Source organism: Myxine glutinosa, unplaced genomic scaffold, assembly GCF_964187855.1.
Source record: "Myxine glutinosa unplaced genomic scaffold, kmMyxGlut1.1 SCAFFOLD_2326, whole genome shotgun sequence".
Lineage (NCBI taxonomy): Eukaryota > Metazoa > Chordata > Myxini > Myxiniformes > Myxinidae > Myxine > Myxine glutinosa.
The window spans coordinates 18078-45379 of record NW_027618421.1 but is presented as its reverse complement, the minus strand read 5'-3'; the positions used below and the strand labels follow the sequence as shown (position 1 = coordinate 45379).

General features: G+C 43.4%; 1 protein-coding gene across 1 annotated transcript in view; it reads left to right on the top strand.

The window, feature by feature from the left end:
* Positions 1–23993, top strand: part of LOC144889294 (uncharacterized) — a gene marked incomplete at its 3' end in the record, with an annotated part of 47510 nt that extends 23517 nt beyond the window's left edge. The window contains exons 2-11 of the mRNA XM_078769382.1: positions 1636–1775; positions 10142–10228; positions 10961–11002; positions 11245–11293; positions 13594–13668; positions 14853–14923; positions 15068–15124; positions 17265–17498; positions 23644–23766; positions 23941–23993. Of these exons, the coding sequence (XP_078625508.1) occupies positions 1636–1775; positions 10142–10228; positions 10961–11002; positions 11245–11293; positions 13594–13668; positions 14853–14923; positions 15068–15124; positions 17265–17498; positions 23644–23766; positions 23941–23993 (931 nt within the window). The remainder of the gene's footprint in view (positions 1–1635; positions 1776–10141; positions 10229–10960; positions 11003–11244; positions 11294–13593; positions 13669–14852; positions 14924–15067; positions 15125–17264; positions 17499–23643; positions 23767–23940) is intronic.
* Between the last annotated feature and the right edge of the window lie 3309 nt (positions 23994–27302).

Genomic DNA, 27302 nt, shown 5'->3' with positions numbered 1-27302 from the left:
CCGTCGCACCGCGGAGCGAAAGGGGGACTATGGTTTTCCCCTGCGTCTGTGCGTGCGTGCATCCATGCGTGCGCGAGTCAGCGAACGACCGAATTCTAATTTGGTGTGTGGGTGCAACCCACGTCAAAATCGAAGATGGCCGCCGCCATGTATGTCTGACGCTATGTATGTCTGAACCTTGAGCGGAATATCTTGAAAAATAAGCGAAGTACCAACTTCTAATCTGGTGTGTGGGTGTATCTCGGCATAAGGAAGAACGCTATTGAAAATTGGGTCGCCACCTCAAAACAAGATGGCCACCGCCATGTATGTCTGAACCTTGTGAGCGGAATATCTTGAAAAATAAGCGAAGTACCAACTTCTAATCCGGTGTGTGGGTGTATCCAGGCATAAGGAAGAAAGCTTTTGAAAATTGGGTCGCCACGACAAAATCCAAGATGGCCGCCACTATATATAATTCTGAACCTTGTGAGCAAAATATCTTGAAAAATAAACGAACTACTAACTTCTAATCTGGTGTGTGGGTGTATCGATGCATAAGGGAGAACGCTATTGAAAATTGGGTCGCCACGTCAAAATCCAAGATGGCCGTCTTGCGTCTTCCACTTTGTCAACTCGCATCACATCAACGACGGGGGACCGAGGCGTAACGCTTGTTCCATCTGGGTCCACAATGATTTGTCCCTCTTCATCCTTCAAGCAACTCACCCCCATCACATCACACCTCTCTTTCGCTATCTGCTTTGCAATCCTGAATACCGCTCTCTGACCCTCTTCCAAATCCAAGCGTTCTCTGAACATTTTCCGACATGTCTCCTGCACCTTTGCTACCTCTTTCTTTGCAGCCTTCTTGGCTGCCTTATAACTTTCATGCTATGCCTTTTCTGCCCCCATACCCTTCGCCTTCTGCCACTCCTTGAACTTCTGCCACTTCTCGTCAATCGTCTTTCCAACTTGATCATCCCACCACAATGCCTCGGTGGTCCTTTTGTCCATCCACATACCTCACCAACTGCTCCCAACAGACTATCTTTCATTGACATCCAACCACTTTCAAGCTCAACCACATCATCCTCTTCCATACTCAGCCTCTCTTTTAATGCCTCCCTCTCATTGTCACCTCTTTCAACCTCCACACCTTCATTCTCGGTTGGTACTTCACCCGCCGAGCTCTCCTCGCACCTTTCACCCTTATGTCGCAGACAAGCAAGTGGTGCTGTGAAACAGCCTCCTCCCCCGGGATCGCTTTTGTGTCCCGGAGGTGCCCCCTTTCTCACCTACGCACCTACTGGTAGTCAACGGTTGACATCGACCCACCTGACGTGGATGTAACAAGCTTATTATCCTCTTTCTGGAACTGAGTATTACAAATCAACAAATCAGCTCCATCAGCAAACTCCAAAATCCTTTCACCTTCTCCATTTCTCACACCATATCCGTAACCCCCGTGAACTCCCTCAAAACCGTTCATACTCCTTCCCACATGTCCATTTTGGTCTCCTCCTACCACAACAACTTCCTCATCTTTCATGTTTTCCATCAGCTTCTCTCTTGCTTTCATGTTTTCCATCTTTGTTCATTGATCTGTTTCTCTCACAATATCTGTTTTATGTTCATTTTTCCTCTTCTTTCCAGAATCTTCTTCTCGACGTCATGGTGAAGATGATAAGGTTGCTGTCATCCCCAACTTTCAGGGATCTTCTCTCCCTCATGGTGAAGATGATGAGAGTACTTTCAGTATTGAGGATGAAGAGTACGATGTGGGGCAGGTTGTGGTAAGCAAGACATTCAATTACCTATTTACAGTGACAGCTCGGTTTGCGTCGGGGATGTGTTCCTGAAAAGTGCGATCATCAAAACGACGTAAATCAAAACAAATTTTGTGCCTCCGCTGACGAAGTCTGTCCAAATGACCATCTGTACGTTCGTGCATCCCTCTGATAGGATGAACAGATGAAAGTTCAGAGGTCATGTCAGGTAAAAATGTGATAACGAGAACAGCTGATGTGATTTAAATCAAACTTGGTACAGGTATTATAATGATGTAACCGTGAACTGATTACATTTTGGGGTCAAGAGGGCAAAGATTCTGGTTCCTCGGGCGAGTGAAGCGTACTTCGAGCTCTCCACGACATCAAAGTTTAAGTATTTTCCCATTCTTGTCTTTGTCAAATTTCCACTGGTTATTTTACTGTGTACGTGTTATTGTGTGTTTCTAGTTAGTATTGGTTTGTAATTCGTACAAACTTTTGTGTAATTAATAGTTTTCTGGGTCGTACCTCGTGCACGGCCTGGTAACTTGAGGCTTCCCTCCCCCCGTCGGTGTTTTGTCAATTTAAATTATTTCCTTCGCTGTATTACTTGTTTCTTTTATTTTATTTTCTCCCCCTCACCTCACCTCCCTAGACAAAGAATTCTACATTAATTCTTTCTCTCCTCCCGGATACGTGCTTGTTCACTCTCCTCCTCGTCTCGACTTGTGCCCCGCTCCCTGTATCTCGTTTTTCTTCCGCCTCTGCTCCTTCTTTCTCAAATCCACGTTCTCGCTTGGAGACTTTTCCCAGATTGTTTTTCATGGTTTTCATGGTTCTGTTTGGATATTGTTGGAATATGTTAAAACCGCAGCCGTGATGCTGATGCCGCCCCCCCCCCCCCCCCAGAATTTACATGTTTTAAACGTTTCCCAGTGTGTACCCTGGTCAGAATAAGTACACCGTATCCCTGCGTGTCGTAAGAGACGACTAAGAGGGTTGGCGTCAGGAAGGGCATCCGGCCATAAAAACATTGCCTCAAAAAGAGAACCATGACAATTACAACTACATATGGGCAGGGTGCAGCCCGAAGTGGAGATCGGTTTCTGAGGTTTGGGACATGGAATGTAGGGACAATGACAGGGAGATCAGGAGAAGTGGTGGAAGTATTGGTCAGAAGAAGAGTGGACATATGTTGTGTGCAAGAGACGAGATGGAAGGGAAGTGATGTGAGAATGGTGAAGGGTAGGCAGGGACAGAAATACAAGTTTGTGTGGCAAGGGTGCCCGGAGGGCGTGAATGGTGTTGGTGTCCTGTTTTCTGAGGAGTTTGTAGACAGTGTGGTGAGTGTGACTAGAGTGAGTGATGATTGGAAAGCTCTTTGTGAACGTCATCTCGGGATATGCTCCGCAGGTTGGTCGAAGCGATGAAGAGAAGGACAAGTTCTGGTGTGCGATAGAGAAGCTGATGGAAAACGTGAAAGATGAGGAAGTTGTTGTGGTGGGAGGAGACCTGATTGGACATGTGGGAAGGACTATGGATGGTTTTGAGGGAGTTCATGGGGGTTACGGATATGGTGTGAGAAATGGAGAAGGTGAAAGGATTTTGGAGTTTGCTGATGGAGCTGATTTGTTGATTTGTAATACTCAGTTCCAGAAAGAGGATAATAAGCTTGTTACATACACGTCAGGTGGGTCGACGACAACCGTTGACTACCTGATGGTGCATAGGCGAGATAGGGGGCACCTCCAGGACACAAAGGTGATCCCGGGGGAGGAGGCTGTTTCACAGCACCACTTGGTTGTCTGCGACATAAGGGTGAAAGTTGCGAGGAGAGCTCGGCGGTGAAGTACCAACCGAGAATGAAGGTGTGGAGGTTGAAAGAGGTGACAGTAAGGGAGGCATTAAAAGAGAGGCTGAGTAGGGTAGAGGATGATGTGGTTGAGCTTGAAAGTGGGTGGATGTCAATGAAAGCTAGTCTGTTGGGAGCCGTTGGTAGTCAGGCAGATAGGTGTATCCATCATAAGAATTGTGGGTTTAGAGTTCAGACGTACATGCATGAAATTTGGCACAGTCATAGATAATAATCTAATGAATAATTCCAGATATGGACCCACCGCGAAAACGTCCTATGGTAGCCATGGCGGCCATTTTACAAAATGGCCGTTTTGACTGCGATTATTTTTTACCGGACGACACAAATGCTTCTTTATGTTCTAATGAAATGACTCTAGATACACATATATGCCATAATTGTATTCTCCAAATGACCAGAATTTGCATTTGTGTTGCCAGCAATGTCAATTAACCCACCAAGCACTGTAACGGTAACTTATATTACTAGATAGTTCCAGTTTGATCTTGTTTATACGTCACAATTTTCTCCACCACACTGGCACAAAGCGGTGTTCACAATCGGGCCATGCTGGCCCAGGCGTTCGAAGAGCATGCGGAGGTGGCGTAGGTGCTCTTCGCGGGACGCGCTGGCGACGAGGATATCGTCCAGGTAGACATAGACAAAATCCAAGTCGCGCAGGACGCTGTCCATCAGTCGCTGGAACGCCTGAGCCGCATTCTTCAGACCGAAGGGCATCCGCAGGAACTCGAAGAGTCCGAATGGCGTGATGACCGCCGTCTTCGGGACGTCCTCCGGCCTGACGGGGAACTGATGGTAGCCGCGTATGAGGTCCACCTTTGAGAAGAAGGACATGCCCGCCAAACGGGCGGAAAAGTCCTGAATGTGGGGGACGGGGTAGCGGTCGGGAGTGGTGGCGTCATTGAGACGGCGATAGTCCCCGCACGGTCGCCATCCCCCGCCGGGCTTCGGCACGATGTGCAGCGGCGACGCCCAAGCACTCTCCGAGCGCCGAACGATGCCGAGTCGCTCCAGGGTAGCGAACCCCGCTTTTGCCACCGCCAGATTCGTCTGCTCGAGGCGGTGTGCCCGGGCGTAGACCGGTGGCCCGACGGTGGGGATGTGATGGGCCACCCCGTGCTTGACGGCCCCCGCCGAGAAGGTGGGCCGCGTGAGGGCCGGGAAGCCGGCGAGGAGGCGGGTGAATGCGTCCGCTGCCGGAAGCGTACAGATCAACGTGGCCGGAACCGAACCGTTCGGCGAGCCGCTCGTTGAGCTGCTCGACGAGCTGGGCAGCGCACAAGCGAGCGAGCTGAACGTCTCGGCCTGGACAAGACGTCTGCGCTTTACGTCGACCAGGAGCCCATTAGCGCACAGGAAGTCCGCGCCAAGTAGTGCCATGGGCACGTCGGCGGTGACAAACGTCCATCGGAAAACCTGCCCTCCAAACCGCAGAGAGAGGCAGCGTTTTCCGTACGACGGATGGGCGTCCCGTTCGCGGCAAGCAGCGCGGGGCCCCCGCCCGCGGCGTGCTTGTCTGACATACCGGCGGGAACGACACTCACCTGCGCTCCCGTGTCGCACAGGTAACGGCGCCCAGATAAGGTGTCCGTTATGAACAGCAGGCTGCTCGAACAGCCCGCGCTCATCGCCACTATTGAGCGCCGGCCCGGGCGTTTCCCGACCTGTTGAAGGAGCATGGCGGATGACACTGCCGAGCCTCGTGGCCAAACTTGGCGTGGAACCAGCACCAGGTGGTGGAGCTGGAGGAGCGCGGCTGGCTCCGCCAGGCCGGTGGAGTTGGCGGGTTTCCCCGCGGTGGCGGTTTTCGCCGCGGCGGTGGGCGGGGCGTGGCGGCGGTCACGAGGTGCGTATCAGCATGCTGCGTATGCTGTGTAAGCTGATGCTGTGGATCAGCATCATCAGCAGCATCAGCCTCGAGGTCCGTGACAGCCGCAAAGTACCTGTCCGCCTCGGCTGCCAATGCTCGGGGTTCCGTTAGCACGGTCCCGGCCAACGCGAGGCGAACCTGCGCTGGAAGTTGGTGACGGAAAAGCGTCCGGAATAGAGAACCGGGGGCTTCGTCGCCCAACAGTGACAGCATATGGTCCATTCGGACCGACGGGCGCGTGTCGCCGAGCTCGGGGAGATCCAGGAGGCGGTCGGCCCGTGCATCGTCCGTGAGGCCGAACGTGGGTAGGAGTAGCTGCTTGAGTGCCTCGTACTTGTGGCCGTCCGGTGGGTGGCGGAGGACGGACACAACTCGAGCGGCCGTGCCGGGCCCGAGGGAGGAGACCACGTGGCAGTAGCGCGTGTCGTCGCCGGTGAGGCGCCGAAGCTGAAATTGGGCTTCGGCTTGGACGAACCAGACTTCGGCCTGGGCCTCCCAAAATTCGGGAAGTTTGATGAAGATGGCCATGGCAATGGCGTCGTGTGTGGAAGGATCGCTCCGGCAGATCCAACGTCAAGGGTCACCAGTAAAGCGCGGCGTTACGCGCGCTGCTTGCGAGCAAGGAGGAAGCGGACAAGCGGTAACTTATAAGCGTCTTTATTTCAGGAGCTCACTGTAACACTAGCGCGCTCCGGGCTGCGCGCCCCGTGTATATCCTCAGGCCACGCCTACCCCTCTGGCGTGGCCGCCGCCCACTTGGTGCGCGGAATGATGTCACCACGCCAGTGGGCTTTCGTGTCCGCCACAGGGGTGTACTTACTTTTTCCACATGCGAAATTTGCATTTATGTTTATTTAAATTATACAATGGACTACAAAATGTAAATGTTTCATGATATTTGTTATATTATATCACCTTTATCTATCAATATTGTTGAAATTAAGATCAAATAGCTGTATGTTGAAATATGTTGAAAAAGTCAAAACTTTACATGGGGTGTACTTACTTTTTCACGTGACTGTATATGATACAAGCATGAACCGATTGGATTGTGGTATCAACAAATTAAAGTTTGGAGGTCATGTCAGGTAAAATTGTGATAACTTGAGAATAGCTGACAGGATTTAAATCAAACTTGGTACAGGTATTACAATGACGTAAACATGATCTGTTTCAATTTTGGGGTGAAGAGGTCAGAAGTCCTGTTAAGGAAAAAATCTGTTGCTGTTCTAACTTGTGAACCGGCAATGGGATTTTGCCCAAACTTGGTATAAGTATATATTATGATGCAAAGATGAACTGATTATATTTTGACATCAAATGTGAGAATTGAGGTGATTTGGTGATTTTGGTGACGTCAGAGGTCATGTCATGTAAAATGTGATTCTTGAGATCATCTGAATGGATTTAAATCAAATTTGGTACCAGTACGTATAATGATGTTATCATGTGGGCGGAGGAATATCGGTCGATTTCATGACGTCGAAGAATGTCGTTCTTGTTCTCATTAGCATGAATAGGAAAAGCGTGGGATGTGTTCCTAACGTCGCAACTTCACATATCGCATTTCACTTCTTACTGGTGATATTCCTCTCTTTTTTATTCATGGCAGTTATATTCAAGTACACAAATGTACAGTAGTTCCGTGGACGATTTTGCGATCTCCCCATTTTGTACTTTGCGATGCATTTTGGTGTTTGTCAGTCTTGCAAGTTCTGTAAACGTTCGAGAATAAAAGTTATGTTTTATAAAGTGATGTGCGTGTGAGTTGAGGCGATGCAAGTCAGGTAGTGGTATAATAACGTGATGACATAATGGGTGGTATTACTCTATTTATTTATTATACCAATTATTTCCTCCTTTTTAGTTCCCATGAGATATCTTAGTCGTTGATGTGAGCTGCCTAGCCTGGGTTTGAATCCCAACCCAGCCATAAACTGTCATTCCGGTGTTTCATCGGCAGTGTGATTCATCAATGCGTGTGCCGTCCCTCGGATGGACGTTAAACTGGTCATCCGTCTGCCGGAATTAGTTGGTGGACATTAAAGATCTCACTGTGTCCTTCACAAAGAGGAGACAAACTATCGCTGGCAACCTGAACACATTTCAAATTCCTTCCCTAACTTTCGTACACTGAGCTGGAGTGGTGACCTGACAAGCATTGTGGCCAAATATCTGCCCTCAAGAGTATGGTTCATGAATATGAATATGATGATAATTATTATCAAGTTGATGTGAAATAATCATTTAAACATGGCTTTATTATTATCCTCGCCAGAGGAGAGGGTATTGCATTTGAGTCCGTTTGTTTGTTTGACTGTCTGGTCTGTTATTCTGTCTATCTGTTATTCTGTCTATCTGTTATTCTGTCTATCTGTTATTCTGTCTATCTGTTATTCTGTCTATCTGTTATTCTGTCTATCTGTTATTCTGTCTATCTGTTATTCTGTCTATCTGTTTTTCTGTCTATCTGTTATTCTGTCTATCTGTTATTCTGTCTATCTGTTATTCTGTCTATCTGTTATTCTGTCTATCTGTTATTCTGTCTATCTGTTATTCTGTCTATCTGTTATTCTGTCTATCTGTTATTCTGTCTATCTGTTATTCTGTCTATCTGTTATTCTGTCTATCTGTTGTTCTGTCTATCTGTTGTTCTGTCTATCTGTTGTTCTGTCTGTCTGTTGTTCTGTCTGTCTGTTGTTCTGTCTGTCTGTTGTTCTGTCTGTCTGTTGTTCTGTCTGTCTGTTGTTCTGTCTGTCTGTTGTTCTGTCTGTCTGTTGTTCTGTCTGTCTGTTGTTCTGTCTGTCTGTTCTGTCTGTCTGTTGTTCTGTCTGTCTGTTGTTCTGTCTGTCTGTTGTTCTGTCTGTCTGTTGTTCTGTCTGTCTGTTGTTATGTCTGTCTGTTGTTCTGTCTGTCTGTTGTTCTGTCTGTTATTCTGTCTGTCTGTTATTCTGTCTGTCTGTTATTCTGTCTGCCTGTTATTCTGTCTGTCTGTTATTCTGTCTGTCTGTTATTCTGTCTGTCTGTTATTCTGTCTGTCTGTTATTCTGTCTGTGTTATTCTTTTTTATTTGTTATTCTGTCTGTCTGTTATTCTGTCTGTCTGTTATTCTGTCTGTCTGTTATTCTGTCTGTCTGTTATTCTGTCTGTCTGTTATTCTGTCTGTCTGTTATTCTGTCTGTCTGTTATTCTGTCTGTCTGTTATTCTGTCTGTCTGTTATTCTGTCTGTCTGTTATTCTGTCTGTCTGTTATTCTGTCTGTCTGCTATTCTGTCTGTCTGTTATTCTGTCTGTCTGTTATTCTGTCTGTCTGTTATTCTGTCTGTCTGTTATTCTGTCTGTCTGTTATTCGGTCTGTCTGTTATTCTGTCTGCCTGTTATTCTGTCTGCCTGTTATTCTGTCTGCCTGTTATTCTGTCTGTCTGTTATTCTGTCTGTCTGTTATTCTGTCTGTCTGTTATTCTGTCTGTCTGTTATTCTGTCTGTCTGTTATTCTGTCTGTCTGTTATTCTGTCTGTCTGTTATTCTGTCTGTCTGTTATTCTGTCTGTCTGTTATTCTGTCTGTCTGTTATTCTGTCTGTCTGTTATTCTGTCTGTCTGTTATTCTGTCTGTCTGTTATTCTGTCTGTCTGTTATTCTGTCTGTCTGTTATTCTGTCTGTCTGTTATTCTGTCTGTCTGTTATTCTGTCTGTCTGTTATTCTGTCTGTCTGTTATTCTGTCTGTCTGTTATTCTGTCTGTCTGTTATTCTGTCTGTCTGTTATTCTGTCTGTCTGTTATTCTGTCTGTCTGTTATTCTGTCTGTCTGTTATTCTGTCTGTCTGTTATTCTGTCTGTCTGTTATTCTGTCTGTCTGTTATTCTGTCTGTCTGTTATTCTGTCTGTCTGTTATTCTGTCTGTCTGTTATTCTGTCTGTCTGTTATTCTGTCTGTCTGTTATTCTGTCTGTCTGTTATTCTGTCTGTCTGTTATTCTGTCTGTCTGTTATTCTGTCTGTCTGTTATTCTGTCTGTCTGTTATTCTGTCTGTCTGTTATTCTGTCTGTCTGTTATTCTGTCTGTCTGTTATTCTGTCTGTCTGTTATTCTGTCTGTCTGTTTTCTGTCTGTCTGCACAGAATATATATGATTTTCTCTGCATCCGTTGGTCCGATTGACAGGAAAGTTTTACCAGAGGTGCGCCTCCTGTAGAATTTGTAATGAGAATGATGACATCCTATGTCACGTGGTATGGGCGCCATCTTGGAAAAACCGAAAAACTTTGCACCTCTATATCTCCAAAAAGCGCTGCACAGAAAAGATTGAGACATGGCTCATTGTAAAGAACTCTCCATGGGTAATAACATATGTTAATGATGATGTCATAGGTGCCTGCAACATGACGTCACAATTCGACAAGTACAAAACGTCATCCGATCAAGATGAATTTTCTTGAGCGTTATCGAGGGATAAGTTGGTGGAGAAAAAACATAGAATGATGATCATCGGTCACGTGGTTCGGTCGCCATTTTTGTTTTAACACAGAAGCCTTAAAAACCATGAAAACACGTACTGGGGAGGGTCTGTAATCTTTGATTGCTCTTTCTTGTTTGTATTTTATTTCAGAAGCACTGTTTTGAAACTCTATTTTTGCCTTTGTTTTCAGTTCAGGAAGTGGGAGGTTATCTCCAAAATTGGAGAAGGAACTTCTGGATTCGTTTACAAAGTAAAGAATGTCAACTCTTCAGAAGAGGTACAAGCTTGTTATATACTTCCTGTGTCTTCATTTCACTTTCTGGGAGATCGAACAGCTCGTGGGAGAGCGAGATAGAACACAGAACAGAACACGGTGGAAAATACAGACAGCAGGGTAGAGGGACACGATGGAGTGACACATGGAAGAACGATGAGAGAAAAGGATCGGAAAATTCTGCATCTGAATGTATCTTTATTTCTGATGAGATGAACGATGCATTTTCTTTTGACTTGAATGCCCCACATCACCTGTTAAAGATTACATCATAGATGTGATTATAATATGTAATCTGTGACAGGTGATGGATGTGTGTCATAAATCTCACCAAAAATAATTCGTGAAAACCACTTGATACAATGTCGATGAGGCTTCTTCATTCCGACCATTGCTTTTTCTTTTCTTTTTTTCCCCCAATTAACACTTTGATGCCCCTCACTGCCCTATATTCCCTTTGCTCCCTCATTCCTTGTACCTCAATGTTTTGTCCTTCTACCAATTCCGACCACATGACTAGATTCGCTTGTGGTGTTGATGTAATTGTTTACCGATTCCCCCTTTTTATCCCCCGTCTTTGTGAACTTGTTCCTTTGTCATTTGTCTCTGGCGTTGACTTCAGAATCAACAGATGTAATAATTGTTTATCACGACACAACAATATCATATGTTTTACTCATTTTTCCCACATTGCAACTGAGATGTTTAAATACGATCTCTTGTCGCCTCTTTCAGGTTGCTTTGAAGAAGGCAAAATCCTTTTATGCTTCATACGAAGTAAGTTTGTGTTCACATGGATATCGTGGTGTTTTTAACTGTTGAAATAACAACACAGTTTAACTTACCCCTGAACTGTCCTGGTAGAACCTTTATCTGTGACACATCTTTGTCTCTTGACCCCTGAGGCTGTGCGTCTCTGTGTTTGAGTTACAATCTTGTGGTTATTGTGATGGTGTGACTTAACCTTAATCCACCTTCTCTTTCTTTTTTTATTTACTTGTTTTTTTTTTCTTTTGCAGGTCTGCTGTGAAATTTCTATCTTGAAGGAGCTAAACCACCCAAACATAAGTAAGTATGGATATCACTGAAACTTAATGATGTTTGAGTGTAATAGAATACAATAATAGAATAATATGAATGCTCAGAATCAAATATACCTCTTTATATCAACTTCATTGACTTCAAGAAGGAATTTGATGGTGTTCATGGAGCAAGCCTGTGGAAGATACTAAGATCTTCTATGAACACTTTGAATGTAGTGTCATCATGAACAACTCCTCATGAGAGTGGTTCCCGGTAGAATCTGGACTTCGCCAAGGTTGTATTACATCACCTATCCTCTTTCTGATTATTTTCGACTGGATCATGAGGAACACCATATCAGATAGACCTGGAGGCATCCATTTGACCCTTTCCACCCAACTTGAAGATCTGGACTTTGCTGACTATTTAGCTGTTTTGTCATCAAAGAACACGCATTTGCAAGGAAAAACTGACAGGCTAGCAAGCTTTGATATTAGGATTGTATGCTGTAAACTAAATAATTTCCTAATCTGCAGTGAAATCTGAAAATTTTTACCATATCTTCGATTTTATAACTAAGTGTACATATGCATTTATTTTACGGAGGCCATGGTTCTCATTTTGGGGTTATTTTTTAATTCAGGTTTTTATTTTTAATTCAGGTTTTTAATTTAAGTTAATAATTGTTTTTAACTTAATTCTGACTTCCATGGGAATTGCTCGGAGACGCGTTTTTTGAATGAAACGTTTTTAACAAAGAACACTTTTTTAGTAGTTGGGACTGCTGTTACTGTTAGTCAATTCTGATGTTCGAATTTTGAAGATTGGTTCGGATTACGAGTTTGTGGAGTTTATCGCATTGTGGTTTTTATGGTTTTTAACTGTGTGCGGAAATTAAATAAAGGGGTGGAGTGAGGTGGGAAGGGGGAGGTGGGGTGGGGGGAGGGGAGGTGGTGGGGGAAGGACCAGTTGCATCTGAAAATGCAAAGCCTGCCCTCGTCCGTTTGTATTCAGTCTTCTTCTTCCCTCTCTTCTCCTTCTCCTTCCTCTTCTTCTTCATTTGTTTTAACCAATATTTGTGTGTGTGTGTGTGTGTGTGTGTGTGTGTGTGTGTGTGTGTGTGTGTGTGTGTGTGTGTGTGTGTGTGTGTGTGTGTGTGTGTGTGTGTGTGCGTGCGTGCGCACGTTTTGAAGCCACTGACTGGAATGGGTCACCAATAGATTTCAGACTGGTATGGAGAAATTTATTCAGAGTATTAAGCTAACTTATTTATTAAATTAATATTTATTTATTCAGAGTATTAACTATCATTAAGCTATTAGATTGGCAAGGTTATCATACCAAGATCGGCAGGGTTATCATACCAAAATATAAACTAGACACATGTAGAAAGACAAAAATACCAAAATTGTTTGCTGACCTTGGGTGGTACAAATTTGTTAAAATATCAGTATTGGCCCCTCGACTAAGGATCAATCGATTCTATTTTGGTTAAGATCTGAATATGAATTCGGATACGAGAATTATTAAATTTTTTAAGTGATTCTTCACCTTTGGGAGATAGGCCCAAAAACGATATTAGCAGGATATCTCAAAAAGTTATGGACGGATTTGCCCGAAACTTGGTGGAGAGGTTGTGTGTCTGACGAGGATCAATCGATTCTATTTTGGTTGAGATCTGAATATGAATTCGGATACGAGAATTATTAAATTTTTTAAGTGATCCTTCACCATTTGGAGATTAGGCCCAAAAACGATAGATATCAGGATATCTCAAAAAGTTATGGACGGATTTGGAGGAAACTTGGTGGAGAGGTTGGGTGTGTGACAATGACGAATCGATTCAATGTTTTTGAAGATCTGAATACGGATTCGGAAACGATAATTATTTCATGTTTAAGTGATTCTTCACCATTTGGAGATAGGCCCAAAAACGATATATAACATGATATTTAAAAAAGTTGTGGAGGAGTTATGACAACTAGGTGGATGAGTTGGTTCGGTGACAATAACAAGCGGATTAGATTTTGGTTCAGGTCAGAATCCAGATCCGACCTGTCAGTGGGATACAAAACACAAACTGTTCAGCCTGGCAGAGGTTTGCGCTCCACCGAGTGCCGTTCTCGCTTAATCGATGTCGTACTTATGAGTGGTGCGGTTCTGCCCAAATGTTTACAGACAAGATCATGAATTGTGATTGTAAAAGGACGATGTTAAGGCTCACCTGTTGACTACTTGTCATCACACAAAATGTGCATGTTTATCATGTTGTTTAAAGGTGTTTGACTTTGGGTAAGATTCTTATGCCATATTAACTTGTGCTCCACTATGTTGTTTCCCTTCAGTCAAGTTGATCGACATCCTGATAAAAGATTTGTGCCGTCACCGAGTGGGCCTCGTTTTGGAGTATGTGGAAGCAGGTGAGGTTTCTGACATAATTTTGCTGAAAATTTACTGTTTGTGTCTGTCAAGTCCAATTTTACTTGAGTAGTTAAATAAGTTAGTAATTAGTAAACATGCATTATGGTGTCCTGATTGTTGGACCAACTCTTTCAGTTCTGACAAATCTCAGTTTCACCCTGTTACTCTGGCACGATTGCTAAAAAACAACCAACTGATCTATTTTCCTGGTCAGACACAGGAAGTGGTTCGGTTTCTTGACTTTATACGCTTCACCATCAGCATGACGTGGATCACATATCAATGCTGTCTTCCAAACGGCTGCACATTCCATCATTCCAAATAATTCCTTAAACTCATAGCCTATACGGTGTCTGTGTTGGTCAATGGAGACCTCTTGAGAGTTTTATAATCCACAGGATTCAGGAGACCTGTTTGTGGTTGTGCTTCCTCTCACATAGGTGATGAGATGGCAGCATCACATGCCGATTTGGTTTCTGTTAAATAAGAAGCTCTCAAAATTATAATCGTGCCACGTGATGAGGCTGGAACACATTGCCAGATCCACACATGGGAGACGGGGCGGCTCATCTCATTTATGCGGCCTGTCAAAAGACCCCGAGTGTCTTGGAAGAGACTGATAAGTCTCCCGCTCCTTCACTGCACAAGTTCCTCCAGTAATCCCCTCCTGGTTAAATTCAAAGCGCACACTTTCCACACTCCTCCACTTTTTTGTTCCTCTTTTTTCACACTTCTGCAACTGTCCTCCAGAAATTATTCAATCACATTCTCCCCTCGAATGCACGTGGTGCACCACCATCTCATGTCATCCTCCATCTTTTCCTCAATTTTTATTTTACCCATGAACCCTCTTTTCATTCTACACTTGACTTCCAGTATCCTGTGTTTTCTCTCTCTGTCTCTCTGTCTCTCTGTCTCTCTGTCGCTCTGTCTCTGTCTCGCTGTCTTTTTGTCTGTCTCTCTCTCCCTCTCCTGTTCATTCTTTCTCTTACTTGTGTCCAGCTGTGCCCCTCTATCACTTTACTCTTCCATGACCTTTGATTTTGCAAGGAAATTTTTTATCTTTATCATTTTCTGTTTATTTTAACAATGAAACATTCAAAAACAAAACAACTTTTCCTCTCCTCGTTTCTCAAAATGAAAAATGTCATTGCCTTGCTCTTGTATGTTTGTCTGTGTGCAGGTTCCCTCGCTTCCCAAATTCATTTTCTGAGGAGTCTTCCAGACAGAGACTTGTGGCTTCCCATGAAGCAGGTGAGCTGAAGTTGGTTTCAGCCTCGGTGTGATGTTTATGACGTGGTTTGAAATATAACAGAAAGAATTGCTTTCAAAATTGTAAAATCTTAACAACCACAATCTGTCTTCATGTTGGAATATTTCATCTCCTCCTCCCCCCAGATGGCTGATGCTTTTGAGTACTTGCACTCCCGGAACATTGTGCACAGGGATATAAAGGTAACCAACTACACCAGTGCAGGCCGTGATACGTTCTGCGTAATACTGCAATGAAAACCATGTTTTGGTGGAGCGAAGGAATAGGAATGAGAGTGAAGTGGAGGGGGCAGGAAAGAACAAAATTCATATTGTTGGGGAATGAGGTACAATGGAGGGAAAGAGGGGAGCTCCTGTCACATATAGACCTTTTTCTGTTCATTACATAATGAATTGAACTTGAAATATAATTGGAAATATATAAATAGAAAGAGAGGTATCAAAATTAAACCCATTCCAGCTCGGTTGTTGTCTGAAAAAGACAGCCCCTCAGCCCCTCACCCCCCCCCCCCCCCCCGCTGTTGGAATTTGCGTTCAATTTTGATATCTCTATTAACGGCGACATTGTGAAGATGATGTTTCACATTTCCTCTTCGAAGGTTGCCCATTTATCCCAATTTAAGGCAACTCTCCTCATACTCTCAAAATTTACCTTCTTCACTTCTGATAACCTCATCCTACAATCTCAATCTTGTCTTCACAGAATCCACTTATACACACTATGTTATGGTGACTTGTCCATAAAGTCTGTTCTTCCTCAACCTTCTCCACCATATTCAGATTACCTCATAAGAGGTCTAACACTCCGCTCCTCATGAGGTTATCAATCAACAAACTGCATTAAAAAGCAATCCTGGGCAAGATCACGAAATTCCTCCTCTGCCCTTTTTATTAACTCAACTGGACAATCGTCCAGTTGTTCATCACATACTGAACCCTCCGGCGTCTGTCGTCATCGTCGTCGTCTGTCATCTGGCGTCCGTTAACCTTTCGACGTTAACAATCCAGCATCCACAAATATCAACCGAATCTGATCAAACTTGACATGCAACATCCTTACCCCAAGGACCAGATTGGTATTACATTTCAGCCCGATCCGTTGAAAAATGGCTGACGTAGGCGACCATTTTGTTTTTGGTCATGAAAACGATGTTAACACTCTAGCGTCCACAAATATTAACAGATTTTGATCAAACTTAGAATGTTTAACCCTTACCACACAAGGTAGGTTGCTATTGCATTCCAACCCCATCCATCGCAAAATGGCCGCCATAGGCCGCCATATTGTTTTCAGCTCCGAAACGACATTGAGACTTTAACGTCCACAAATATTTATGGATTTTGATCCAGCTTGGCATGTGAGACCTGACCTACTTTAAAGTTGTCCAGTCAGTACAGTTGAGTTCTGCTTCCCTGGAAGCTCTAGTCTTACCTTTCCATCACACCAAGAGCCTGATTATATGTGCCTATATACTCTTCCATCCCAAGTCTCTGTCCACACAGAACACTCTTCATTATCTCCCTGCTTCAGGTCGCCCTTTTCTCTTGATATAATATTGTCCTTTACCAAGATTGCGACACTTCCTCAGATTTTATCTTTCCTTTTACACCTCTACATATTGTGGCCTTCAATTCCTGTCATTTAGCTAAACGCAATCCCACTCCTCCCTCCAGGTCTTTAAAACAGCTGTTCACCACCATCTCTTATCTTCCCCCATCCAAAACCTTGATCTTTTCTACCCCCACTAATTCACCCCAGATCCACCTTGTTTGTAATTCCAACTTCTTTCCTGGTAGTCCTGGCAGTGTCCATATGTTTTATGCCTCTCCCACCTCCTTTCCCATGCCTCCCCCCCAAAGCCCTCTCCCTCCCACAGATCTCTCGATGTCTCCATGTCTCTCGGTTCCTGCTCTCAAATGTTGTGTTTGTGTCCTTCCCCCTCTCTCCCCATCTTGTCTACCGCTCCCGATGTTATTTGTTTTATGTGTCGGTTTGTCGGTTTGTCTTTCTGTGTGATAAATGTTCGCTCTTTCACGAGCCTCGATCTTGTATACAAAAAAAAACAACAAAAAAAAACCAAGTCTCACTTCCTGCGACTCTCTCGTTTGTACTCCTCGCTATCTACTCTCGCTTCCACTTCCTCCATATTATGTAAACTCCTGATTGACATTGGTAGAGGATGTTTTTAAAAAAAGTTTTCTCTTTCTCGAATTTTTTGTCCTGCTGGCCCATCGCATTTAAATTTGCATCTTTCCTTCACAACATAATTTATCATCAAGGGTTTTATGGTTTTTAACATATTGATTTATGTTTATTCTCCAGACAGAAAACGTGCTTTACAGCAACAAGGGGATTGTGAAGGTGATCGACTTTGGCGTTGCCACACTTTTCATACATCGGCAAAAATTGTATGATGTCTGTGGCACACCTAGCTGTAGGGCACCAGAGATGACAGAGCATGGCTACGAAGGTCCCCCGGTCGATGTGTGGGCACTTGGCATCCTCTTCATGACATTATTTGGTGGACTTCAATTTGATGGACGTAATATTATTGAAGTGAGTATTATTTATAATGGTGTCATGATAATTAATATGGTGTGAAGTAGATGCTGATGCTAAGGGTGTGTTGCGTGAAGGGAGTCTTGAGTATTTCACATGCAGTGCCTTGAGAAGATATTCATACCACTTGACTTTTTTCACATTTTGGTGTGTTGCAGCCTGAATTTAAAATGGATTAAATTCACATGTTTCGTCACTGATCCACACATAATACCCCATAATGTCAACGTGGATTTAAAAAATAAATATTTTTTTACAAAATATTTTAAATTGAAAAGCTGAAATTTCAACAAGACGACGTCATGTGGAGCACGATGCTTTCAAAATCCACCCCCAACCCAAGAAAAAAAATTCCATCGATATAGCAAATTGTCCATTTCATCAAGATTAAAATTGACAATCTTGATCAAAGCTTGGGTCAACAGGAAGAAAAGTGATGATTTTGTAAGGTTGACCTTGAGTTGACCTTTGACCTTTTGACCTCAAAAATATTTAGTGACTCACTGTGCAAATGCTGTTCAATTTTCAAGTCAATCGGATGAAAATTGGTGATTTGCGAAATTTGGCCTATGTTGACCTTTTGGCCTATGTTGACCTCAAATATACTTGGTGGTTGAAATCGGTGACCAGATATGCAAGTCCTCTTCAAATTTCAAGTCAATCGGATGAAAATTGAGGATTTTAGAAATTTGGCAAACTTGGTGACCTTTGGCCTATGTTGACCTTTTGACCTTTTGACCCCAACAATAGGCTTCTCAATTGAGACGACCGATACAACTTGGTGAAGTTTCGTGACGATTGGTTTCGAATTGTGACCTGTAGGCCTGTGACAAACAAACAAACAGACAGACAGACAGACAGACAGAACCACAAACGCAACCGACAAAGATTTTTCAAGTAATAAGTATTCAACCCCTTTGCTATGATACTCCACATTGAGCTCATGTGCATACAATTTCCTTTGATTGTCCTTGAGATGTCTCCACAACTTGATTGCTGTACACCCATGACTAATTCAATTGATTGGACATAATTTAAAAAGAAACACACCTTTCTATATAAGGTCCCACAGCTGACAGTGCATGCCATAGCAGAAACGCGACTATGAAGTCCAAGAAACTGTCTGTAGATTTCTGAGATATAATTATTGAGGAGGCATAGATCTGGGGAAGGATATAAAACTATTTCTATATTAGAGTGTTGAGAGTTCCCAAGAGTACAGTGAGCTCCATCATGAGGAAATGGAAAGAATATGAAACGACCCAGACTCTTCCGGGGTAGTCCCTTGTTGTCCGACCAAACTGAGCAACCCAGCAGGAATGACCTTTGTCAGAGAGGTGAGCAAGAACTTCCAGGGAAGCAGAACTCAATTGAACTGACTGGACAACTTTAAATTAGGTCAGTTGTCTGCACTAGATTTGACTTAAATGAAAAGCCAACAACCTTGTGTAATAATTTTAAGGTCCTTGTATCCTTATACTTGTCCTTGTTTTACAATTGATACAATGTTACACTTTGCAGCAATGTTGCAGAAATATAGTTGTGTAGATAAAAGGAAACGGGTGTAATTCGCTTTCAAAGTCACCCACCCCCACATCTTGTCCCAGTGAACATGCCCACAAAACGTCGCAAGTGTATATTTAAGTGACGTCAGAAGAAATTGCGGGGAATCCTTGTCATGAAAGTTAGAGGGAAAATGTATATGGACATTTCATATACATGCTAATCATTGAGAAAAATGTTACCTGACTGCCAGAAACTACGGCTGCAAACGTGACGATGCATCTTTAAGCTTTGCAACAATATCGCAGAAATAGAATTGAGTCGGAGTAAATGTTTCATGATATTTTATGTCAAATGAATACAAAATATATAACAACAATTTATAATTTATATTCAAAATGAAGGTGTGCAAGGAACATTGAAAAAGTGTTGAAATGTCATGACAATTACATGCATTGTAAGAATTTCCACCATTCCGGTGACATTGATATCCCTCTGATCTACGAATGCAGTTGAAGCAGTGATCCCACTGTTCAGCTGATTCCATGATGCAGTAGCGATATCACAAGATCCCACAATATCGTTCTGATCTCCAAATGGTGCAGCACGAGAGCCAGCGCTTTCACTGTGCTCTTGCTGATTTGTCAATCCAGAGCCAATATCATGCACTCTCAACCCACTCATTCTGCACGCAGCAGCAGCACGTCTCTGACTAGCACTCTTCTTCTTCAGCTTCGGCATCCTGAAATTAAATAGATTTTTGTCAATTTCTATATATACATTCACTTCCGTAAATGTTGTGTTCACTTCTTTCTCAGTTTCAGCATCCTAAATGCTTGTGCTTTTCTTAAGAGCAGAAAAAAATATGCCGGCCTATGGCGGCCATTTTGTGACAGATCGGGTTGACATGCGATAGCAACCTAACTTGTGTGGCAAGAGTCTCACACACCAAGTTTGATCAAAATCCATAAATATATGTGGACGTTAAAGTCTTAACGTCGTTTCGGAGCTGAAAACAATATAGCGGCCTCTGGCGGCCATTATGTCATGGATCGGGTTGGAATGCAATAGCAACCTACCTTGTGTGGTAAGGGTTAAATATTCTAAGTTTGATCAAAATCTGTTAATATTTGTGGACGCCAGAGTGTTAACGTCGTTTTCATGACCAAAAACAAAATGGTCGCCTAAGTCCGCCATTTTTCAACGGATCGGGCTGAAATGTAATACCAATCTGGTCCTTGGGGTAAGGATGCTGCGTGTCAAGTTTGATCAGATTCGGTTGATATTTTTGGATGCTGGAGTGTTAACGTCGAAAAGTTGACAGACGACGGACGCCGCCGGGTGGACAATAGTCACTGCAGCACGTCACAAATCTAGGCTTTATGGCAGAGTGGCCAGACGGAAGCCTCTCCTCAGTGAAAGACACATGAAAGCCCGCTTGGAGTTTGCAAAAAAGCACCTAAAGGATTCTCAGACTGTGAGAAACAAGATTCTGTGGTCTGATGAAACCAAGATTTCCAAGAAACCAAGATTCCGTCTGACCACTCTGCCATATAGCCCAGATCGGTGGAGTGTTGCAGTGATGGTTGTCCTGGAAGGTTCTCCCACCTCCACACAGGATCTCTGGAGCTCAGCCAGAGTGACCATCGGGTTCTTGATCACCTCTCTTACCAAGGCCCTTCTCCCCCGATTGCTCAGTTTGGCCGGGCGGCCAGCTCTCGGAAGAGTACTGGTTGTTCCAAACTTCTTCCATTTTCAATTTCAAGTGGTACATTTTGGTTCCCGGCAATGACGTTATGCAGCCCCTGGAAATGGCATAGGAATGGAGCTGTGTACAATATACCCATAAATAAATATAAAATATATACACACTTTATAATTCTTCAAAATATTATTATACCAATCTGACATTGGTGAGGTATGTGGATGGACAAAAGGACCACTGAGGCACTCAGAAACATGGTGGTGGGATGATGAAGTTGGAAAGAGGATTGACGAGAAGAGGAAGAAGTTCAAGGAGTGGCAGAAGGCGCGAAAGGTACGGGGGCAGATAAGGCAGAACATGAAAGTTATAAGGCAGCCAAGAAGGCTGCAAAGAAAGAGGTAGCAAAGGCACAGGAGGCATGTAGGAAAATGTTCGGAGAACGCTTGGATTCGGAAGAGGGACAGAGCAGCATTCAGGATTACAAAGCAGATAGCGAAAGAGAGGTGTGATGTGATGGGGGTGAGTTGCTTGCAGGATGAAGTGGGACAAATCGTTGTGGACCCAGATGGAATTAAAGGAAGATGGAAGAGATGCATGGAAATGCTGTTGAATGCAGAAAATGAATCGGATGGCAACATCGAGAGTAATGCAGTTTTAGGACCGGCACAGAAAATAACTGAGAAGGAAGTTGAGAAAGCTATAAAAGCAATGAAGAGTAGCAAAGCAGGAGGGCCGACGGGAGTTGTGCGAGATATCTTGAAGGCAGCGGGAAGTTGGGGTGTGAAGAGAATGACAGAGATCTGTAATCTGGTGGTGAAAACCACCTTTTAGAGGCCATTTTACCCCCGCAAGCATGGGTTAGCCTTTTTCGGGGACCATGGTTGTTGTTGTTTTTTGGTCCCCTTTTTGAAGCAATGTTATACGGCCGGATGCCCTTCCTGCCGCCAACCCTTTTTGTCGCCTTTTTACGACAAACAGGGAATTACCAGTGAACTGGTACTCAATTTGCCGACCTCGGAAGGATGACAGGCTGATTCAACCCCCCTGGCGTTAATTCAGCGATCGACCGGGATTCGAACCCAGGATCCTAGGATCCTAAGCTGGCACCCTAGCCGCTAGCCCAACACCAGGCTATTGAAGGCTGCATTCCAGTGGATTGGGAACTGAGTACCCTCGTCCCTCTATACAAGGGGAAAGGTGACCCTCTGGACTGTGGCTCGAATCGAGCTATAAAGTTGTTGGAGCATGGAATAAAGGTATTGGAAAGGGTGTTGGAGAGGAGGATAAGGAAGAAAGTGAAGATCGACGAAATGCAGTTTGGATTTATGCCAGGAAGAGGAACGACAGATGCGCTTTTCATTGTGAGGCAGTTGCAGGAGAAGTACATGGAGAAGAGGAAGAAGTTGTTTTTTGGGTTTGTTGATCTGGAGAAAGCATTCGATAGGGTTCCACGCAAAGTATTGACATGGGCATTGAGGAAGTTAGGAGTGGAGGAATGGTTGATCAGAGTAGTGATGGCAATGTACAAAAGAGCGCGCACAGCTGTAAGGACGAAGGACGGGAACAGTGGTGAGTTTGAGGTGAAGGTGGGAGTGCATCAGGGGTCGGTACTAAGTCCACTACTATTTGTAGCTGTGATGGAGGTGCTGGCTTGGAATGTAAAGGAGGGTTTACCGTGGGAGCTGTGTGGAGATGCTCTGGTGTTAATTGCGGAAAGTAGGGATGGACTGAAGGAGAAGATGAACAAGTGGAAGGAATGTATGGAGACAAAAGGTCTGAAGGTAAATATCGTAGAGACGAAGGTGATGGCAAGTGGTAAAGCATGTGGTGAGGTGCAAAGAACTGAGAAGTGGCCGTGTGCTGTGCAGGAAGGGTGTCGGAGTGAACTCCATTCAATGTAAAATGTGCGCTGAGTGGGTTCATCAAAAATGTAGTGGTCCGAGGCGGTCATTAACCAGTGTGGCAGCCACATTCAAGTGTAAGGTGTGCACAGATGGAGCTGCAGACGTAGGAAATGTTGAGTTGGATCTTGGAGACGGCGTGAAGCTGGAAGGTGTGAAAACATTTTGTTACCTTGGAGACATGCTGAATGGAGAAGGTGGATCGGACTCGGCAACGGTTGCTCGAGTGACGTGCATGTTAGAAGTTTTGGGAACTGAGTGGCGTGCTGATGAGGAGGGGAGTGTCGTTGAAGCTGAATGGAAACGTTTGTGCTGCATGTGTGATAAGTGTTATGGTTTATGGGAGCGAGACATGGGTAATGAATGTAGAGCAGCAAGGGAGGCTGGAAAGGGTGGAAATGCGTTTTGGTTCGGTGGATGTGCGGAGTATCGTTGAGAGAGAGGCAGACAAATGATGAATTGCGAAAGATGATGGGAATAGAGCCTGTGATGGATGCTGTGGAGAGAAAAAGGTTGAGATGGTTTGGTCATGTGTTGAGGAAGGATGAAAGTGACTGGTTGAGAAGAGTGATGGAAATGAATGTCGAAGGACGTGGAGGGCGGGGAAGACCGAGAAAGACTTGGCTGAAGATGGTCGAAGAAGAAATGCGGGCGAGGGAGTTAACAAGGGGAGATGCAGAAAATAGGGCAAAATGGAGAAGATTGTCATGGGGCCCGCAAGGCTAACCCCAGCTCTAGCAGGGGGAAAGGCCTCAGAATGCCTGGGTGTTGTTGTTGTTGTTGTTGTTGTTGTTGTTCAGATATCCAATTATTGAGTTGAGAGGGTTTCTTTTTCAGCTAAGAAAAATCTTTTGTGTTGTACACCATAACTTATTTCATGAATGAAAATGTATTTTATGACTTTTGAATCAAACCTTGGTCATTGCATCAATGAGGGCTTGTTGGGAATATGCTTATTATGCAAATGTAAGTATTAGATTGCGACGATTGTTGAGGATTCGGACACAAATACACTTGTTTTGCTTCTTTGCAGATGCCACTTGACAAGACTGACTTCAATGTGGGAAACAGTCCACCAAGCCTTGCAAGCGAAACATTGGTTTCCCTTTTGACTGCCATGCTTCGGGAGCGTCCATTGCAGAGGCTCACTATGACGGTGAGGGATTAATACAGTTTTCAACTGCAGCATTTTATTTGCATGGACAAGAATGTTCACACATGCTTGGGTTACTGACCTCTTCCTATTGTGATTAAAAATGCAATTGCTCATCAGTGGATGTGTTTCCTGACCGTATTTTTATTCGATTCCAACACATCCATTATTTTGCAGGAGATTGTGAACCACACCTGGTTCAAGGAAAATCACCAGGTGGAATTTTTAAGGTAACCGACACTTCTTTTGTTCTCTTTTTACATTTTCCAATCTTATTGTTTCTCTGCAAAATGGAGCCTCATGGAAGAGCATGTTGATAGAGTACGTGAACTTATAATAGGGCATCAGGGCGAGCCTTCAACAAAATAAACATGAACTTCCAGTTCCAGGTCCGAGTGCGTTTGACTTGAATCGTGCCATGTGTCGTTCCAGTTTGTCAAAGCTGAGTGTTCGGACCAGATCGGTTGTCTCTCTATGTTTGTAGCTCTGCCACCATCAGGGGGAATAGGTTATGTTGTTGTCACCTCTGTCTGTCTATTTGTTTATTTGTCTGTGAAGAAGATATCTTAGAGTTGTGGATGGATTCGGAGATATTTGATGGAGCGGTTGTGTGTGTGACAAGGATGAAATGATGAAATTTTGGTGAAGATTTGGATCTGAGATTTTAATAAGTGATTTCTCACCATTGAGTGATAAGCTCGGGCTTAAACCGATATATAGCAGAATTGATTCAAATTTGATGAATATCTGAATCCCAATGCAAGAATTTTAAAAAAGTTTATGATGTTCTTTACCATTGAGTGAGAGGGCCATAAACGATACATAGCATGATATTGTGGACGAGTTATATCAAAACTAGGTGCATGATTTGCATAGGTGACGAGAACAAGCCAATTTGATTTTGGTTTACAACCGGAATCGGATCTGACGGATCTGACCTATTGGTGGGATACAAAACATAAACTGCTCAACCTTTCAGAAATATTGGCTCTGCCGAATGCCCATTCTAGTATATTTATCTATTCTCCACCAGTCTGTTTGTCTGTCCGTTCAGGAAGTCACAAAATCAAGTCACCACCGTTTTAAGCGGGGAAGCCGCTTCAATATTTGACTATGTCCGTCCATCAAAAATTCAGAAGATGAACCTCTAACCCACCGTGTTTAATTCTAATTAGAATATCCAATTATTGAGGTAATTCCAATTGGTTCTAAGGGGTAATTCTAAAGGCATCTAAAGGATAATTCCAATGGGTTCTAAACGGTAATTCTCTAGGTTTCTAAACTGTAATTCTAAAGAGTTCTCGAGGGTTCCAAAGGTAAATTATTCAGGTTTCTAAAGCGTATATTTGATTCAAACGGCTACATCGCTGGTAGAAGCGACTCGCCTCTCCAAATATCCACACTTGCACCCACTCCCGAAACCACAGTATAGACGCTGGTAACTTGCAGCGGTTCATGCACACCAGATACCTGTGAGGCCTGAGAACCAACAGAGAGAGAAAAAAAAACCCCATAAGAATTACCCTTTAGAACCCTGTAAAATTATCCTTTAGAAGCCTGTAGAATGACCCTTTCGAACTTTGGAACACTTGAGGATTCAAACCCAGGCTAGACAGCTCAGAAGTGTGTGTAGGATTTTGGGACACGAAGGGGAAAGAAAGAAGTGTGGTTAATAAAAAATAAAAAAAACTCTAGTGATATTCACCCGTCTTTACCACGTAACATTTTTGGCTTCATTGTCAACTGTGTATGAAGATACTTTGTAGGGTAGCACAGTGTAGTGGTGTTGTTTGCTGTCTGAATGTAGAAAACGCAAAGAACCGATGCAGTCTGATTTTCACCTGCCTGACTTTTATTCTGACTGACTTTTATTTATTTTATGCACTTTTATTCTGACATTGTTTCTTATTTGTGACATTTATTTAACGACAGCTTTGCAAAATCTTTATTTTCTGCAGCAATGTGAAAAATGAATTTGTTGAGGAAGAGTACACTGGGCCAAAAGTATCAAATGTATCTCTTGATGCTGCTAACTGGCTGCTAGCTGGTGAGTTTTGAAAATTTATCTTTTCACAAAATAAATTATTATCTCATTTACAAGAAGAGAGACCTGAAAATGTTTGCTGTTGTTTTGTTTCTTTTTCAATTTGCCAGTGGTGGCTGCTTGTTCCTCACGGCAGTGACACAAACAACTGCCTCTCATCACAGTAACCTTTCCCATGCATGCTCCAAACTTTTTGTTTTCATCCTACAGTCACGCCATGGCAGTGTTTTTGCAGCTTCACTTGGTCACAGGTGTAACTATAGTGCAGAGGCACCCTATGTGTAATATTTGGCCATGCTGAGCATCACCTCAACCAATGCAAAACAATACTGATTGGTAATATTGATGGAAGAGGCGGAAGGCAAGGATTAAAATAGACAGACAAGATGATGGAATAGTTGAGGAAGTTAAAGATCGAGCTGCTGGATAAACATTTGAATGGCGTTCCATGAGATGCAACCTCTGGATTTTAGACGGTACCAGATGATGGTGAGAGTGCAAATCAATTTCAATGAAAATGAAAGACGACATGATGAATGAGGTGGAAGAAACGCTGAAATTTGGTTTGGTGATAGGTTTGGGTGGAAAGTGATAGGTTTGGGTGGAAAGGGTTAATGCGGTTCATATCGATCATGGTCATGAGGATGGATCACGTGAGATGGTGCTTACCTGGGTATCCCGTGTGCTGACATGAGGTGGTGAGCGTTAAAGATCACATATTGACCTTTAGGCTATGAGCCAGACCCCCCAAATTGACCGGTCGGTACCATACAGATGGAGTAAGGCTCATTGTGATTTTTAGCAAGATATATGTCCCTAGATATGAAAAAAAAGTGATAGCAGTGTATAACTCTCGGCCATCTCTGTGTTATCACCCGAAATATTATTATACGCCTGCTTCGCTTCGCCAAAAAATGTGATATTTGCTAAAATTGGAATAAATATGTTTTTAAGGACCACAGAGTGCCGAGATCGAGATCGAGATCGTATTTGTTCGAGAGATCATGATAAACCTAGAGTGTGGAGCAAGTTTGCATGCATTGTGAAATATAATGTAGCTGATGTTACAAACCTACTTTAGGATACTAGCTAATACCAAAAATTACACTGAGATACCAAAAGTAGTAGACGAATAAACCTAAAATGTTCAAAAGCTATGTTTCGTTCCAAAATATCAAAATTAGGGGGTATGGTTGAACATATTTTGAACTTTGCCAAAATATGTGCCCCAAACAACCACCATATTACAAAGTAATGATATATTCCAATGCAGTGGTTCCTTGCGAAGATTTTGAGGGGTCAAATGTTACTCTGGGAGTTTTCATTTTTGAAATATTGACAAAAATGTACAATGTGAATTCTGAACTTGAAGCGATTTCGACCACTTTTTCACTAAATTTAACATATTTTTTGTCATTATATCAATATTTTGATAAATAACCCCCACAAATGTTCTATATTTCTATTACTATATTAGTTGGCATCCAGTATGCAA